Source organism: Taeniopygia guttata, chromosome 11 (genome assembly GCF_048771995.1).
Source record: "Taeniopygia guttata chromosome 11, bTaeGut7.mat, whole genome shotgun sequence".
In the NCBI taxonomy this organism is placed as follows: domain Eukaryota; kingdom Metazoa; phylum Chordata; class Aves; order Passeriformes; family Estrildidae; genus Taeniopygia; species Taeniopygia guttata.
Genome location: NC_133036.1, coordinates 3,555,065 through 3,572,363, shown reverse-complemented (window position 1 = coordinate 3,572,363; position 17,299 = coordinate 3,555,065). Strand labels below are relative to the sequence as shown.

Below are 17,299 nucleotides of genomic sequence, written 5' to 3'. Positions count from 1 at the left end.
TCTTCCAGACTCATGTAAAAGTAGAGATAACAATGTCATCAATGTCACCAATAAGTGATCATGTGTCATTAAATCAATGTTACTGGTATTCGGAATGTTCATAGCCTGTGGGATTTCAACTGAGAAAAAACAGTACTAAAAAACATAGCAGTAAACTTTAACAAAAGTAAATACTTTCTTCTGGAACTAAAGTATACCTGTAAGTCACTGAAGCACAGCTTTCAGTGTTTTCAAAAGTTTGATTTATGGCACTTCACGGTATGTGACTGGGAATCTGAAAAGGCTTTTCATAGTTCTGGGGATCTTGCATAACTTGAGAAACTCTTGGTAGCTCCTAATTAGTCCACTACGATTTGCTCTGTGGGACACTGTACACATCAAGTAATCAAGAGCCAAGTGGGGAACAAAGGAGCAAAGTGCAAAACACTTACAAATAGCCTGTTGAGAAATCATTTCTGAAAAGTTAGCAAAGTCAACCATAATTTTTATTTCAGGGCTGGATGCCTTCTAATAATAGCAAAGAATGGATTTGAAATTGGAACAACTATGTTGGCAGACAAAAGACTAATAAACCCATTAATAGGGCTATCCTATTTACTGCAAAGCCAAATGGACTGGCAGTAAATCCCTACTCTTAAAGATTATTTTAGCATTAAGATATTTTACATCTCAGTTCTTAAGGTGCACTTTTAAATAGTGAGACATTCTGAAAATCTTGCTCATGGAACATGGAGTCTTGGGCAAGAACTTGAGTGAAAACTTCCAAGGTGTTCTAATGTTATATTTGTGAAACAACGTGGTTTTCTTTCTTTTACAAAGCATGCTAATTAGACCTTGTCACTCTTACCACAAGTACGCTAGTCTGTTCCCCTTAGAGGCAAAAGAATGAGATCAACATGCATTGGCATATTTGATTAGCACACACTGTGTAGAATCTACGTAGAAAGGTCTTTGAGATTATTTTTTGGAAAACTTTCCTTTTAAAGGCAACCTAAATTTGGATCAAATACAACTACAGAATCCCCCAGAAGTCTGAAAATTTAGGGAATAAAGGCTGTCCTTACTTCTGTTCATCCAACAACTGTTCCTACACTGTAAAGTATTGCATTATTTTAAGTTCTCTAAATAAAATAGCAGAGAACTTTAATTAAAGGTTCAAGTTTATTTGTATTGTACAAACATTTCAGGGTAATTCAGTAATTAAGAGAAAAGTAACAGGAGTCCACTAAAAACAAAGATGGAAGAGTGGGATCAGCACTGATGGGTTTGTACTGTAATATGCTGCATTCAAAGTGGCTCTGCTAAGGAACATCTGTCTGTATTTAAATGGCAAAGTTTGGACTCAGCATGATAATACAAACAAAATGATGACATTGGCTTCAGCCTCTAGTAACCTGCTGCTTGCAAACACAGTGTCAATGTAACTACTGCTGAGTATGATCAGGAACTCAGAACACTCCTGCTTTTAATCAGAGAGAGAGAGACAGGTACCACAAGTATATCAACAAAGGACTGACAATAATACAGGGGAATCTATAACAGAGAGGAACTTTACTGTTGTGAAGAAAGTCTGAGCAGTTGTATTAGAAGGCCAGAGTTACTGAAGATAAAAGAAAAACCCAACCCAACAGATGTCTTTAAAACTGTCTCATCCAGAAGAAATTTATTTAAATGCTGTTGAACTCTGTTACAAGCATTCTAACTAAGGACTTCATATTCTTCAATCATAGTATCCACATGCTAATTTGGGACCTGAAACAAGAAAGAAAAAAAATATTTATCCTTAAGTTGCTATTTTTTACAGCTACAAATCCTCCTTAGTTTGTTTTTATACATAATCACTTTTAATAGCCTTCAAATTAGACATGGACAAAGAGCATTATCTTTAAAAATCCCTGCAGTGTTATAAGAATTGTGAAACAATGATTCTAACTCCCATGTTATTTTCCAGGAAAACAAAGACTGTGATTCATTCACTCTTATTAATAAATAGCCAGATGCTCATGAAGTTAATTCAACAAAGATAAGACAATTTGTACAATCAAAGGGTAGAGTCTCAAAGCTGAATGATTTAGTTGTCTAAAGCATTAAGTCAAACCATCTGTTTTAAAACAAATATATGTACAAGGGACTATTTTTTCCAAATAAATTCCCAAAATAGACTGGGAAAAACTTTACATATTGCACATTCTCCTTTTAATAGAGATTACATGAGCAAAAGAAATGTAAAATTAAAATACAAAGTTTGCAACATTAATCAAAATAGTGATAAAAAAGTCCTAGAGACCTTTAAAGTTTACCTGAAGATGGAGATATTTTTGCTGGGTTTTTTTTTGTTTTGTTTTTGTTTTTGTTTTTTTTTTGCCCTCCTAGCAAAGTTAACATTTGAAAACTGGTCTATGTTTTAGGAGATATCTACTCCCACTTCTGCTTTGCACTGAACAAAACCAGCTTGCAATAATGTGCAACAAAGATATGTGCAAGCAAATAATAAATTTTGATGAGAATAGATAAGGCAGTGAAAAGAAAAAGGTACCCGAAAGGCAACAGAACTAGATAGGACAAATAAAATTAAAATATGAGATATCAAAGCTTATTTTAAGTCTGTTTTAAAAAAACTTCAGTACAGAGAAGCTACGTTTTCCATAAAAGAGGGACTAATGTTAATCTTCAGAGTATTAAACAACTGCAGTTGGACAAGACAGAGACATCTCACTGTTTCTGTTCCTTAAAGGGATATTTTCTACCACCTCATCCTCTGCTTCTGGCTTACTCCATGTTTGTACTTCTGTGATTTTGATAGTAAAAGCCCTACCTTCATAAAAGTACAGTTTTCTGCCGCTTAGTGAGCTTACAGAGAGGGCTGGGCAAGTGCCAGCACCAGTCAAATGCTGAAGGCCACTGGAGTAGGAGACATGCAGCTAGGAGCAGGGGAAGGTAAATACAGAAGCCTAAATTTAGACCTTTTCCTTTAATTGCACAGCACTTTGGTGTTTATAGTGACTCTCATCTGTAAGTCAGACTCACCCTGCTTAAACCAGCTACTGAAGAAATTTGTGTGATAGAAAGAGGAAGGTAAAAAGAAAGGGTCACTGAATTTGTTTTTGTAAACAAAGTCACTCAGCTTTAACCAAAGAAAAGAAACAGGTGCACTTACATTTATTTTTTAACTGATTCTGTTTCATGAAATACGTGGTTGATATTGTGTTTGATTTTGAAATCATTAAGGTTGAAAAACTAACAGAAAAATAATGTCTGCTTTTAAGTACTTATAAAAATTGTCATTTGCTGGGCTCTGGCTAAACTCCCAGATTTACTGTCCTGAGTAATTTCATGACCCTTGTGAATAACTCTGTGTCCACAGAATGTACATTTCAACATCAGAGTAGTCCCAGGAGTCACTCTGTATGGTAGAATTTCAAAAGGAACCAGCATAAACCATCAAACACATGGCTGGAAGCAATATTTCCACCATAAGCTCCGAGCTCCAATGAGTACTACTCACATTTACACAGCATCCCTTCAGTGCTGACCCTTAAGGAGCTCAGGATACGCTCATTCTTCCATTAATTAAGTGCATGAGCAACACATTCTTGGAGGACTTATGCTGTAAGGATATGCTTAAACTCACCAGAATGAACTTGTGAACAAGCACAATGCTGATGTATAAGGTTCCAAATTCACTCAGATTTAATAGCAATTTTTACCTTGGTTTTGTTTAATGTTCTAAAACCATTTAATGAATATTGTGTGGATTTGGTTTCCCATAATCTGATGCTATTTCAATTTGGTTTGTTCAGGGGTATTTAATTGGTTTATTCTTCAAGCTTTTGAAGAATTCAAGCTTTTGAAGTTGAATTACATTTTCTAAGAGGCATCTAGTGGCAATATTAGTCAGACACAAAAAAGCAGATAGGGCAAAACTTAACAAAAACTCAGTCTGACTTTGTCCTCATTAGCTGAAGAAGATAAGATCTTAACTTGATTGAATTAGTACCAGATAAAACCCTAGAAACCAAATGTTTTTTAGCTGTTTTTTGTATGCTAGCACTTAGAGAATACACACTCCTGTATAAACATAACTTACCAGTGGCCATTTATGGAGCATCAGGGATGAGGCACACAATTTATGTAATCTGCAACAAGAGAAGAAATAATGGAGTCATTTACATTTTGCTTCCATAGTAAAATGGGTAAAGTAATTTATAAAATGAGAACCTTGCCAAAATGAACAAAAATATCTATCTGGATGATTATTCTGAGGTTTGCTTCTGCTCACATGCAAACATTTCAGAAGCATTGTCTAGCCTTATGATGCTGTCCTAACTTGGATCTCTCATACCAACCTCTACAGACTTGTAAGTTCTCATAATTGGTGAACTTCTGTTTCTGAAACCCTCAAATGGGCACTTTTTCAAAAAAATATTTTTCAAAGTTATAAAGTAAAATGTCATTCTCTATACTTCCAGTATATGCCTAATAATTTGTTTCCTATGCCTTGTCAGTTCTCATCTATTTCTCGTTTCTAAAGCCAATTTTATAATTAGCTCACATTTTATAAGTCCATTTTTTTGAGGAGTGAATGCTGTCTTACAGTAGATTCAATCATGGGAGCACTTAAAATGCAGTCAAGCAACAACTGAAATCAGCTGCATCTTTTACATTCACACTCAATCCACCTTTTGATTAACGTGTGAGACGACTGCTGCAAATAGCCATCTACCCAAAAATCCTGCACTACAGAACACAGGGCACTAGTACATTTGTAGAATCACTAAGCACTATTACCATCAAATGACTGCTTTCTGGTTCATATTGTCTTTGTAACAACAACTGGAAGGATTTGATTATATTCTGGAGATGTCATCTATGTTTTTATCTTCTGTCAGGGCTGTGTAAGTGGCTTAAAAACAAAGAAGTAGCCTATCAGGGCTGTTAAGATCCCAGAAGGCAGCAGACTGGTTTTGTTTGCTGCTTTGCAACACTGTCAGCAGCTTTAGCAGGTAATAGATTTAGAATAGTTTGTATTTGACAAAAGCCAAACAAAGAGTTGAGACAAACATAATTAAAGAGATGAGATGATCAGGCTCCTGCAAATGGGAGTTTTTTTTGCTATGGTGCTTTATGGTTTAGAAATAAGGTCTAATAATATTATCTTCTTTGTGTGCACTTAAAAAGCCAACTTTTAATAACCCCCCCCCCTTAATTCATTTTTAACCAAACACAGTGTAATGAATATCTGGAGATATAGATGAGTGCAGCAGTTGCTTGGTAGCCTGGTTGTCTCTGAGACAACGAAGGAAAACAACTCCTTGATGAAACACACAAACTTTTGAGAGAAGAAGCAGAATGGAAATCAGAAATGTAAGCCTTGTGGCAATAAAATTGGACTCCACTCTTGCATTTACTAGCACATTTATGCACAGTTTTCCTTTCCCTCTTCTTTTACAGCCTTATAATTTTTATTTGGCCCCAAGAATTTTACTCTCTTGAAAAACTTCATGTCTTACTTATATGTGTCAGATGGCAGATAACAAGTGCGGATCAGGGAAGGGAGGAGTAATTAAATTATTTAGAGTGGGACTACCCTGTCTCCTGAGCCCTGTTGTCTTTCCAGGCACTGACCATCCCTTTGCCTTGCAGGGAGCAGCAAACAGGTAACAAAAGAACATTAAGAGGGGTCTGTGGCCTGGGGTTTACTGGCTTAGACAGGGTAAAACTACTAATCTGCTGGTGGAAGACAAGAAAGCTTTCTTTACACCCCGGATAAATCTGCTGAATGGCCAGTTCCTTGCTATTATAATCAGGCACTATGGGTCACTTTTTATCATCATCCTGAGAAGCCCATTACTGTTTTAACAAAGCCAAATTTTGGGTGTGGCTATGTCCCTCTTGGAGGCTGGAACACACCGATGGTACCGTTTTATTTCCATTTCCATATCCACTATGACTGCCGCATAGGACCTATGCAATAGAAACCCAAAATACCATCAGATTTTAGGGTTCCCACCCTCTCAGCCCCCTCAGCCTCAAGCGTGAGGGTGTCTCAGGCGGTGTAACTCATGCGGGTGGAGCTCATGTGGATATAACTTCGGGCAGCGTCCGCCGGGGCTCCGCGAGAGCTCCGCGTCCCCGAGGCCCTCAGGGACGGCGGGGTGAGGGCCCCCGGGCCGGGCTGGCAGCGGCGCCGTGCGTACCGTCAGCGCTGGGGCTCCTCTCCATCCTGCCCCCGCGGGGAACCGGGAGGCTGGTCCCCCGCTCCGGCGGCGGCGGGGGAGGCGATCGCGGCTCTCCTCAGCCGCCGGTAACGGAGGGGCTGACGCGCACCCCGCGGGGCGGGGGGCAGCTCCGGCCCTGCGAACACTTCCCTGCGCACCAGCGGGTGCCGGGGGGTGCCGCGCAACCCCTGCGGCGCTGGTGGGCCCCTTGCAGCTTCTCCCTCGGGGAGACCGCGCGGAAGGTAGCGGATTTCTGCCGCGGAAGGGCGAGGAGGCGGTGACGGAGGCGGTGATGCCGGGCCGGCGCGGCGGGGAGGCGGCGACGGCGATGCCGGCGTGGGGGGGCGGGGTTGAGGGGCCGCCATCGCGTCTCGGGTGGCAACGGGCGGACAGCATCCCGAGACAGCTCCGCGGGAGCGGCGGTAACGCGGTACGGCCGGCGCAGCCCGGGTGGGGTTTCGGCTTCCTTTCCCGCTTTCCTTCAGCTCCCTTCACCTAGAGGGAGCGGCCTCGGTGCAGAGGCTGCGGCGGCAGCGCCTTGCCCTGCGGAGCATCTGGGGCGGCGGCTTTGGCGACCCGCGCTGCCGCAAGTGTGCGGTGGTGGGAAGATTAACGTCGTGTGCTTTTCTGTATTGTCTTTGAAGGGCGCTCCGGCTCTGACAGCCCCCGCCTGAGGCGGCTGCCTGCAGCTACTTCCTTGGCGGGGCGGTGTGAACCTCGCTTATTTTATGAGGAGAAAGAGGGTCACCGCCGCCTGCGGGGAGCGGAGCGGGCTCTGGGAGTAGAAGTGGCACCTCTGCCGTGCCCCTCCTGCGGCGGGACCCTCCGGCGCTCAGCCCCGCGGCCGCAGCCCCCGGGGTCACGCTCATGGCGACTCGAGGGTGGCTTTGTGAAGCCACGTGTTCCTCGTGGCGGAGGGTGCGGACAATTCTTGCTGCTCTGGCAGCGAGCTGGGGCCGGGCACTGAGGGGGCTCAGCGGGACCCTCGGGCCAGCGCACCTATCTCGCTGGTCTGGTTTAGTAGTGATTTGATGGGTTTATGTGTTTTTAAATGAAGCGTATTATCTCGGATGTGATAAGGTGCGGCTGTAAGTGCCGCCTAAGGAGTACACATGGGTGTAGTATGTGCCATTTTAGCATTAATTTTCCTCCTTTGAAGATGCTTCTGCTTTTCTTCCTCAGCATGAGAAATAAGATGATAAACTTTATGATTGTTGCTTCTGTCTTTACCTGTATACATTTCACCAGATGTTCCTCTCACTGCAGCAACTTTGTGTGCTCCCAGCCTAAAGCAAGACTGATCAAAGTCCCTGTTGTGAGCTTACTTCTATTTTTTAACTTGGAAATATGAAAATAACTAAAAATACAAAAAATACAAAAATGTTACTTACGACCATACTGATAACCTATCAAGTGAAGAAACGGTCATAGTTCTTTTATACTTTTTTTTCCATACTTCTCTTTCATACTTTTTTACATGATAAATATACCTTGTACTTTTTTTTTTTTTTAAACAGGTGTTACAACCAATTCTATCTGATCAAAATTTTGTTGGTAGGATTTATTTTCTATTGTGCTAAAGATGGTGTATTTATATATGCAAGCACAAAAGACTTGGTTGAGCAGATTAGATCTTTACAGTGGGAATTGTTTTTTTTTGCTCGGGGTTCCTGTCTGTTAAGCATATATGGCAGGGCAATGATTCTTCTCTCATTAGAAAAGCATATCCTAGACAAAATCTAAGCCTTTCCCATGTAAATGTTCAAACTATGAGGTGCCTAAATATATACATTACAATGAATAAGCATTTCTGGACTTTGCCCTGTTGGTGCTTAACTCCCTGAAGTGATGCTGTTTGATTGTATAGAGCAATCTTAAATATTGCTCATAGGGCCAGTCATTGTGTTCAGAAATAGGAGTTCACACACACATCTGGTTGTGAACAGCCAAAGTGTGTATGTAAAGCTGTGCTGCTACAATGAGAGTTGTTTTATGCAATCAAGAGCTAAGGAAGACAGAAGCAAGAGCATCAGAGACCTTTGCTAATGAGCAAGTATCGTATAAAAGCACAGCAAACACAGCTTTTAGCAGTTTGGTACTTCACCTTGGTCATTTAATAACTTGCAGGTTCATCCCAGGTCGAACAACTGACTCAGTGGGAGAAAGGGGATCTTAGCAGATGGTTCCTTTTTCCCTCCCGTTAAAGGAGGGCCACCCTGTAATGCAGTGTTAGTACATTGCTAATTGCATGTTAACCTTCATCAGCCCCTCTGGTACCTGGCTGCAGTGTGATAGGCCTTACCAGAAGATACATTTTTGCTGAAACACTGAAGTGATCCTAGTTTCAGGTCACTTGTTCCTGGTTTCATATCATAGCTTTCTGTACCCACACCAGAATCATTTCAGTTAAAAAAAAAATCTACATATATCAGCAAAAAGATTCCTCACAGCTGCAGTGATCAGCAGAAAAAAAAAAAGAGTTGAAGACGCTGTGTTGCACAAGGGTGAGCGATGAGGAAATCCACGTGTTGGTTAGCTTGTGTGGAGGCAGAACCCTGCATTAGCCATAGCACTCCTGTGGTCAGGCTTTGGCAGCGTTGGAGATTGTTCTGAAAGTATTTTTAGCTGCAGTATTTTAGGATTATTGTATTTTAGAAAATGTATACTATTTGTCTCTGGTTCTCCTCCTCCAAACCTCTTTTCTGTTTCCACTGAAATAGTGATCTCATGACAGAATCATGGATTTTAATATATGTATTTTTTTCTCTGACATAGCTTCAGTTTTCTCTAGTCTCTGCTTTCCCTCTTTCTTGATAAGTTTTTCCAGTTGGTCAAAGCTGCAGATTCTGATTCCACTTAAGATTAAGTGGAGTACTTGAGAGAAAAAAACCTGCCAACAGTTTTGATTTTGTCAGAGGTGGTATAATGCATCACATTGCTTGTCACTCAGGCAAATAAGCAATTCCTGCCCTGACGGCTTTAAAAGGCATACAAAACAAACAAGACGAGGGAAGAGACTGAAGTATCAAATCTTCATTGATCTGTTGTACGCACCTTCAAGCAAATCCTAGTTGCTGGTAGATTCCCAAAACTGGGAATAACAAAAGCAGGCTTGGAGGGGAAGAAGGAGAATTGGGGGACAAAAGAGTCTAGGTTGAGAGATAGTGTGATTGTTCTTTCTTGGGTGGAGATAGTAGGGCAAGAAGCAGTCAAGGTCATAGCTAACAAAACTGTATAGAACTGCAGTCACATGCTGCTAATTGAGGTGACAGGGTTTGTAGTTGCGGGTAATTAAATGCACCTCTGAACTCCAGATCATGAGGTAAAAAAATCTTGGTCACTCTCTGTTCCAAACTGGCTCTGCGTTAAGACACCAGGTTTGATGTGATTTGAATTATTCAATTGACTTAAATCATAAAAATGCCTGAGTATTCCAAGTAATGTGTAAGCTTCTCATACATGTGTGTGCTTTGGAAGGTGTTCAGGAAGAAATGGGAATAATGATTAGGATATGTAAGTAAGAAATCCTAAATCTGTGTAGTTACCACCAAAATGGTGTTTTACATTCATGATCAGTTCTTAACATATTTATATCGTTTTGTCCTTTTGCTGTAAGGGCTGAAAATGAACATGGCACGCTTTCAAATGGTATTTGGATGTCATAATACTAGCTGTAGTATTCTTGTTTTTTCTCCTGATGTTTGTTCAGCAGAAATGTGAATTGCCTTCTAAAAAACATTTGCAACTAGTGTCCTATCCCAAGTTTTTTCATGGAAAAGACCCAGTTTAGAGTTGAATTATATTTTTATGAGTCACAAGTGTTCTTTTAAATCCACTTCTTACAGCCAAATTAGTAATGAAAACATCTGCTTTGATTATTTTTTCTGCTATTTTGCAGAGCTTTCTGATTATTGCATCATATCGATAATTGAGTAAAAATTATATGCATTTACAGATAATAACTTCCTCTTGCAAAGCAGACAAATAATCTTGTGAATTTATAGAGCACGTGTATTTTTGAAAACTTTACTGCACCACTAATGGAAAGTCAGGTGGTAAGTGGTTGCAAATGAATTTGGCACAAGATAGATGGAAGAATAAATAACAAGAGAAACACAACTGGTGTGATCAATTTACTTTGGTTTTCCTTTGCAGTTTTGCTGTACTTATCTGAAACTGTGGGGATGCCTCTCTTGTAGTTAATTTTGTTGGAGGTGCCTCATTATAATACTCAAGCTTTTTAGTTCTGAAATGGCAGTGATTAGTTTCTGGAAGTTTAAAAAATTTTTGTTTGATTTTAAGTGTGAAATTTGATGTCTTCTGATGTATCTGTGATACTAGATGTTAACTCATATAAATGATAAAATGTATATTTAGTAATTAAGCATCTTTGAAGTGTTTATTTGGAGTATTGAGGGGACGATAGAAGAGGAGTATTCTCTCCAGAAAGGTGTGCCTACAGGAGCTTGTATGTTCATATGTTACTAGATGCACATGTAGTTTGGGTGACTGCATGTTGACATTTCAAAATTCCCATATTCAGGTTTTGCTTTATTCTAATTGACCCAGATTTTTTTTTTTTTCTATTTTATATTAAATAGCTGAAGTGTTAAACACTAAAGGTTTAATCAGGGGCAGGGCAAATGAGTAGTTATGAAAATAATTCTGGTAGATATGTAGGCCTGTTTTTTTATGCAACTAATAAGCTAGTGATCTTAAACTTTTGTAAAATAGTCTAATGGGTCTCATTCAGAATTATCCATGTCTTCTTGAGCTGAGAGATTTTATTAGCAGTAACTTGCTTTTGGAAGGCATGGGAGCATTTTCTGGAGACTTCAGAAGAAGGTGGCTCTTTTCCGGTCAGTCAGTTCTGAAGCAGAGGAAAAAATTAATTTCTGTGTCCTTAGATACTGTTAAATACAACTGCTAATGGAGGAATTTGGATTGAAACTACTGTGGGTTTTTGTGTACAGGCTGTACTTTTAGATAACTGAGTACAGAGGCAGTGAGATGGGGATAAAGAGTTCTGGGGAGGGAGCGAAGAGCTGTGGTGTCAGAAGTCAAGGGTTTAGTCAAGGGCAGTGTGGAGTGAGTTCCTCTGCCTGTGGCCCTCAGCAAGAGCCCTCAGTGCATTGATAACATGAGGGCTTATTACTGGATAATATGTTACTAGTTCACTCATAAATTACCTGTGTAAGCACAGTAATTGGATTGGGATTTTTAGTATTGCAGTACGTCTATGTTCATGTTTAGAACTTCCACCTTGGTCTCATGGTGCTTCCTTATCTCTGACCTACTTTCTGGTTTTTCTTCTGGTCTTCTCAAGATAGGAGTCCTTTAATTCTGTCCTTCCTACAGTTTTGTTTGTTTGTTTTCCTGATGGTAGCAGTTCCTCTTTCATTCAAAGTTACATAGGAATTTGTCTCTTGGTTTGTCGGGGTTGGTTCTGCTGTTTAACTATGCGTGAATTTAACTTTGTGTAAAAAGAACCAAACTTGAAGCAACAAAAGGAAATATTTTAATTTATATTTGTAAATCATGGGGTAAAAAGGTGGAAAGAAGATTTTGCAGGAAAGTCCTGGGATAAAAAAATGATTTCAGCTGTCTATATTTTGTTTTAGATTGTGATTTGGAGTCGTGGAGAATTCACAGTCTTTCCACAATGGCAGAAAGGACAGATTATACAAAATCACAAATTTCACTGTCTGAATACAGCCCCGTCAATAAATCAGAAAGGACAGATACACATAGAGCACAGGATGGAGACCAAAATACAATGCAACTGAAGAAAGAAATATCTTTACTAAATGGGATAAGCCTTATAGTAGGCAACATGATTGGTTCAGGTATCTTTGTCTCGCCCAAAGGAGTTCTCATCTACAGCAGATCTTACGGATTGTCTTTAATAATTTGGGCAGTTGGAGGGATATTTTCAGTCTTTGGAGCTCTCTGCTATGCTGAACTTGGAACCACTGTTACAAAGTCAGGAGCCAGCTATGCATATATCTTGGAGTCTTTTGGGAGCTTCATTGCTTTTATTCGTCTGTGGACATCACTCCTGATTGTTGAACCAACTAGTCAGGCAATCATTGCCATCACCTTTGCTAACTACATAATTCAGCCTTTCTTCCCTTCTTGTGACCCTCCATATGTGGCTTGTCGTCTCATAGCAGCTGCTTGTGAATGTAAGTATTTATTGAAATTTACTATGGTAAGTTTTTATCCAGGGTACTTTTTATTAAACATCTTATCCGCACTCGCAGTTGGTGCATGCTGGATCTGCAATGGTTTGAATTACAGTAGGGGAAAGAACAATTCCAGCACATGAGAAACTTGCAGGTGTTCAGTCAGTGAATGACCATTTTCTCATTTAGAAGCAGAGCCAAGTATTGAGCTCTTCCAAGCTTACTTATGTGGCAAAAATGGGGGTAAAAATTGTTTTCCCTTGAGAGAGGTATTTTAAATCAAAACTTGGGATACTCTTGGTGTCGTCTTAAGAGCCATTGCAGAATGGCTCTTACGCTATAAATTCTGATATAATTTGGTTTGCAATAGTTTCTCAATGGTTACATGCTTTAGTTACTACTCTGGTTTCAAAAATTATTCATTCAAGATTATTCTTTATACTTGGGATTAACTGTAAGATCAGTACAGCAGTATGTGTGGTAAACCTGTTTTGAAAAGTGGAAATTTTGCATGCACATAAAATATTGAAGTATTTGTATTCATATAGCCAGCTCTGTTAGTCAATATAGAGGAACAGCTGCCCACACACTTCAAACTAGGACATCAAGAGAATGAAACTGTATGATTGAATTGTGTGTGTCTTATTTAATTTTAGGGGTTTCCTATTAAAAGTGTTTATAGACATATACATTTCCAGTAAACAGTGAAAACTGTATTTCATCAAGTCTGTAGGACAGTGCTTTGTGATGTACTGATCCATAGCTGTGTCCTCTGGAGCCTGTCACCTGTATTGACACGATTTTGTATCAAAAAGCTAACAGAGAACTTGGACTATTTTACTGCCAACAATATGCTGCAAGGATATGTGCTGCTTTTAGCTGGTTCCTTTTTGAGGCATCTGTTGGAAGGGCTCTAATGTTCCTTATTGGAGTTGTCTATAAAGGATAAGAAAAGGGAAATGACAGAAGTAGCAGCTACTTTGGATAGTTGACCTCTGTAACTGGTTATGATGACTGCAGCTTCCTCTTCCATTCTTGTTATTTTTTTACTGTTGTGGAAGCATTAACATCCTGGTTGAGGACCAGATGGGGCAAAAATAATCACAAACTTCTTCCAGGAGATCTGTCAATTTAATCAGTTCTGTTCCCTCCTTCTTCCAAACGAGTGAAAGGCCTGTAGTGTCATGTTCACATTCCTTAAACAGGTATTGTCCCAAGGTGTCTTGGCACAGATTAAGGAGTGTGGGAGAATCTGCTCTTCCATTTAAGGTATCCCCTCACTCTGAGGGCAGTTAGCCCTTATAATAAGGAGCTTGTTACAAAGCAAGAAATTAAGACAAAGTGATTAAATTAAAATTATATAGTAGGTATAGAAAAACACTCTGATGTCCTCTACATATGCTGCTAATAAAGAGGATTTAGCACCCCTTTTTTTAGTGGAGACACGTGACAGCAGGATCACTCTCAGGCAGGTGAAACAATTTACTTTACCAGTCTGTTTTATGGTTTAAATGCTTGTTCTGCCTTGCTCTGAGTGTCAGTGCTAAGACTCATCCCTGCTCTACAGCTTAATTTAGCTGTTAAAGCTTAGACTTCTCCCCGTCTTGGCACGGCTGATGTTGTTTGTCACATCCCTAGCTCTGGATATGATTAATCCCTTAATAATGAAGCTGCTGGGAGTGGAAGTCTGCACATTGGTTAGGTACAGATTGCATGTGAGACTGGGTGGGTTTGTTGTGGGGTTTACTTTTAGTTTTGTTTGTTGTTTTTTTTTTTAATTTTAGTAATAGCAATACTAAAGCTAGTGTGAGAACAGTCTTTGTGTAATACCGCATTACTTTGACAGTCATTTTGGCAGTGGGGTATCATCTGGTGCTACAGAGCTAAACTTGACTGTTCTCAGAAACTAAGTGGCTAAACAATAATTAAGTTGAAGAAAAGAGTATTTTTAGCAAAAGAAAGAGAGATGTGGCTTATTCAGAATATTGATAATCTTTCTTTTTTTTTTTCCCCTTTTAAGGTATCAGAGTATTATTTCATCTCAAGTAGAGACCAAGCCCTAACTCACTAATAATAATAAATCCCAATGAAAGTTGCTTTAAAAAATATGTCTGAAATAAACCCAGCGAGCAAGTACTCCAGTCACTAATACTGAAGAGCAGAGTTGTTTTCTTTCCTGAAGGCTCTTTTGGAGCTGCAGCAGTCCTGACTTTTGAAATTTGATACGACTGGATTTTTTTTCCCCCTCTTCTTGCCACACTCAGTTGAACCTCATCCAGCTTGTCCAGACTGTGTAACATACCAGTGCTATACTTATCCGATCATTACCTTTCTTTTGTTATATTTTAAAAGTTACTGTTTTCAGTTTGGTAGCTGTGCTAAGATCATTTTTATTTCAATAGTATAATGGTAGTCATGGATTATGGGAAAGGAAATAATGTATCACATCTTTTTATTTAACTTTTATTTACTGCTACCTTCTGAAACAGTCAAGTTTACTTTTTACTTATATGCATGTTTAAAAGATGTAGTGCAAGAAAACTTTATGGAGATAAAAAGTACAATAGTAAATAAACACTTTTTATCTAGCTAGAAAGCAAAATGTTGGGAGTCATGAGAACTCTCTTGGGGAAGTTGATCATATGAGTAAGTTTCGTCAGCAACTACAAAATATTTGTGAGATCTGGAAGTTTCAAGTGTCATTGCAATCTTGTGAAATAGGTCTGACTAATTTATTTTGGGATAGAGGACTAAAGACATTCAGAATACTCATTGCTTCCTATCAGTTTGTAAAAATCCAGACTACTGTTGTATTTGTTGCATTACTGTTGTATTAGTAAGGCGCATGCTCATTAGAACCACAGAATGGTTTAGATTGGAAGGGACCTTGAGGATCATCTCATGCCAACTCCCTGCTGTGGGCAGGGACACATTCCACTATCACAGGTCGCTCCAAGCCCCATCTAACCTGGCCTTGAACACTTCCAGGAATGGGGCATCCCAGCTTCTCTGGACAGCCCATGCCAGTGCTTCATGACCCTCACATGGAAGAATTTCTTGATGACACCTAATCTAATCCAATGTAATCTACCTTCTTTCTGGTTAAAGCCATTACCCCTTGTCCTCTCACTACATGCCCTTGTAAAATCAGTGTGTTCTCTCTTCATAATACAGTTCAGTAGAACTGGAGAATAGCATTGTACTGTACCTGTAACCATACTTGGCATTGCAGCTACTCCGTGGATGTTGAACTCATCCTCAACCTAAAAATGAAGCATAAAGAAACCTTTTCATGTAGCAGTTTCTTTAGTTTCAAGGTAGTTGCAGAGTTCAGTTGATGAGGGGTGACATTAGGAAAATGGGCATGTGGTTAGAGAACAGGAAGGTATTTCCTTCTGTCTGTTGAAACAGTGTTTAAAGCATCTGTTTCCTGCTGGTGTGTTGAAACCAGTGTGTTTTCAGTACCTGTGTATTTGACTTAGTTTAACCTAACTATCACTATAGCAAGTAAGTGCATATTTAGATGACAATTAAAAGCTTTGAAAAGTGAGTTAAACTGACCATTGTTCAAATAGTCTTTTAATTTTTCTTTTTCTTCTTCCTTTTCTAGGTCTTTTAACATTTATAAATTGTGCCTACGTTAAGTGGGGCACACGTGTGCAGGATATATTTACTTATGCTAAAGTTGCTGCTCTTATTGCTATCATCATTGCTGGACTTGTTCAAATATGCCAGGGTAAGCTTGTAAAATTGAAGCAAAGGTTTGTGCTTATCAATTAAATTGAGTGACTGTAAGCTACCTCCATATGTTTTATGGAATGCCTAAGTGAAAAAAGTATAATACAGCCACCTTGAAAATACCAGTAATACTAATGTTAGGCATTATCATGGTACTGTGTCATGAGATATCCATCTTATCTCAGTTGACTTTGAACTTGGTAAAAGAAGCTAATTGACTGTTCAGCAATGTTGTGTTATTTACAGCCTGCAGTACAGAATTACAAAGGAAGTGAAAACAGCAATACACAGAGACAGCAAAATACAGTGGGAGTGGTGAAAGTTACAAATTTCCCTAAGGAACATCTCTACAGTGAGACCAATTGAATTTATTTTACAAAAGTTATCTGTGGCCTGAAAGTGTCTGAACTTAAGACACAAATGTGCTAAGAATATGTGGGTATTTAAAACAGCTCTGGTTTTGCTCAAAACCTGAGTTCTGTTATAGATTATAGCTGTTGAAAATTAGAAGTGTGTGTGCTGGGCATTGCATCTTCAAGTTAAGAGAAATTCTGAACTTAGTTTTGTTCTTAGCCCTTCCTTTGGAAAGAATTTGTTGGTGTGTTAGCTTAAGAAAATTACCCTGTGTTCAAAGCTACCAGGAAGGGCTGTCTTTCCCTGGCAATCTGACAATTTATGTCCTTAGCTCTAACTGGTTATTATTGAAAGTTCATGAGCAAGATAATTACTGTGAACCAACCAAGAATATGCATATGTGAGCACCAGGTTTAGTCCTTAACACATCTGCCTGTCCCTTGTTTCGTAGATACCAAGCTTATTCACATACAATTTCCTTGACATTGTCTCTGTTTTCTGTTCCTAACTCAGCAGTTACTCCACCTGTGCAAAAGGAGTAGCAATGTCTGATTGGGATAAAAAGTAGAAAAGAGAAGTAAGATATTTTAGAGGCTTCAAATATTACAGTTTTAATGGAGTCTAAACACTTCAGGATGCATAGTATAGGGCATGTTTTGGAGTTACACAATAACTTGCGTTTCTGTTTTTGGTGGTTTTGTGTGTGTTTATGTATATAGAGTCTGAATATTAAACTGTGATTGATGAACTTGTCTTGACTTGCTTACAGTCAAAAGATTGCACAAGCTTTCACAAATACTGGTC

General features: G+C 39.3%; 2 protein-coding genes across 7 annotated transcripts in view; one reads left to right on the top strand and one right to left on the bottom strand.

The window, feature by feature from the left end:
• Positions 1-1,632: 1,632 nt before the first annotated feature.
• Positions 1,633-7,024, bottom strand: LOC105758756 (uncharacterized). 3 transcript variants are annotated; one of them, XR_012057817.1, is made up of 3 exons: positions 6,011-7,024; positions 4,088-4,136; positions 1,633-1,752 (listed from the first exon to the last, which is right to left on the bottom strand). XR_012057817.1 is itself a non-coding variant. In XM_041718495.2 (3 exons), exons 1-2 carry the CDS (start codon positions 6,612-6,614, stop codon positions 4,128-4,130), a joined length of 426 nt encoding a protein of 141 aa, XP_041574429.2. In that variant the 5' UTR covers positions 6,615-6,638; the 3' UTR covers positions 1,633-1,752; positions 4,088-4,127. The 3 variants fall into 3 exon arrangements, 1 of the variants encoding a protein (XP_041574429.2); XR_012057816.1 differs by having other exon boundaries at positions 4,088-4,137; positions 6,029-7,024; XM_041718495.2 differs by having other exon boundaries at positions 6,198-6,638.
• The window catches only part of SLC7A6 (solute carrier family 7 member 6), a 26,989-nt gene continuing 16,016 nt past the window's right edge, over positions 6,327-17,299 (top strand). For 2 of the 4 annotated variants that reach the window (XM_072934483.1, XM_030282678.4), the window contains exons 1-3: positions 6,525-6,648; positions 11,840-12,403; positions 16,014-16,139. In XM_072934483.1, the coding sequence (XP_072790584.1) occupies positions 11,881-12,403; positions 16,014-16,139 (649 nt within the window). In that variant the 5' untranslated portion in view covers positions 6,525-6,648; positions 11,840-11,880. Of the gene's footprint in view, positions 6,461-6,524; positions 6,649-11,839; positions 12,404-16,013; positions 16,140-17,299 lie in introns of those variants that run through there. The other 2 variants (XM_030282681.4, XM_072934482.1) reach the window with 2 other exon arrangements.

What these genes read in the sequence shown, in the direction of transcription:
- LOC105758756 (XM_041718495.2), bottom strand. Translation starts at nt 6,614, where the DNA reads ATGCTGTCCGCCCGTTGCCACCCGAGACGCGATGGCGGCCCCTCAACC.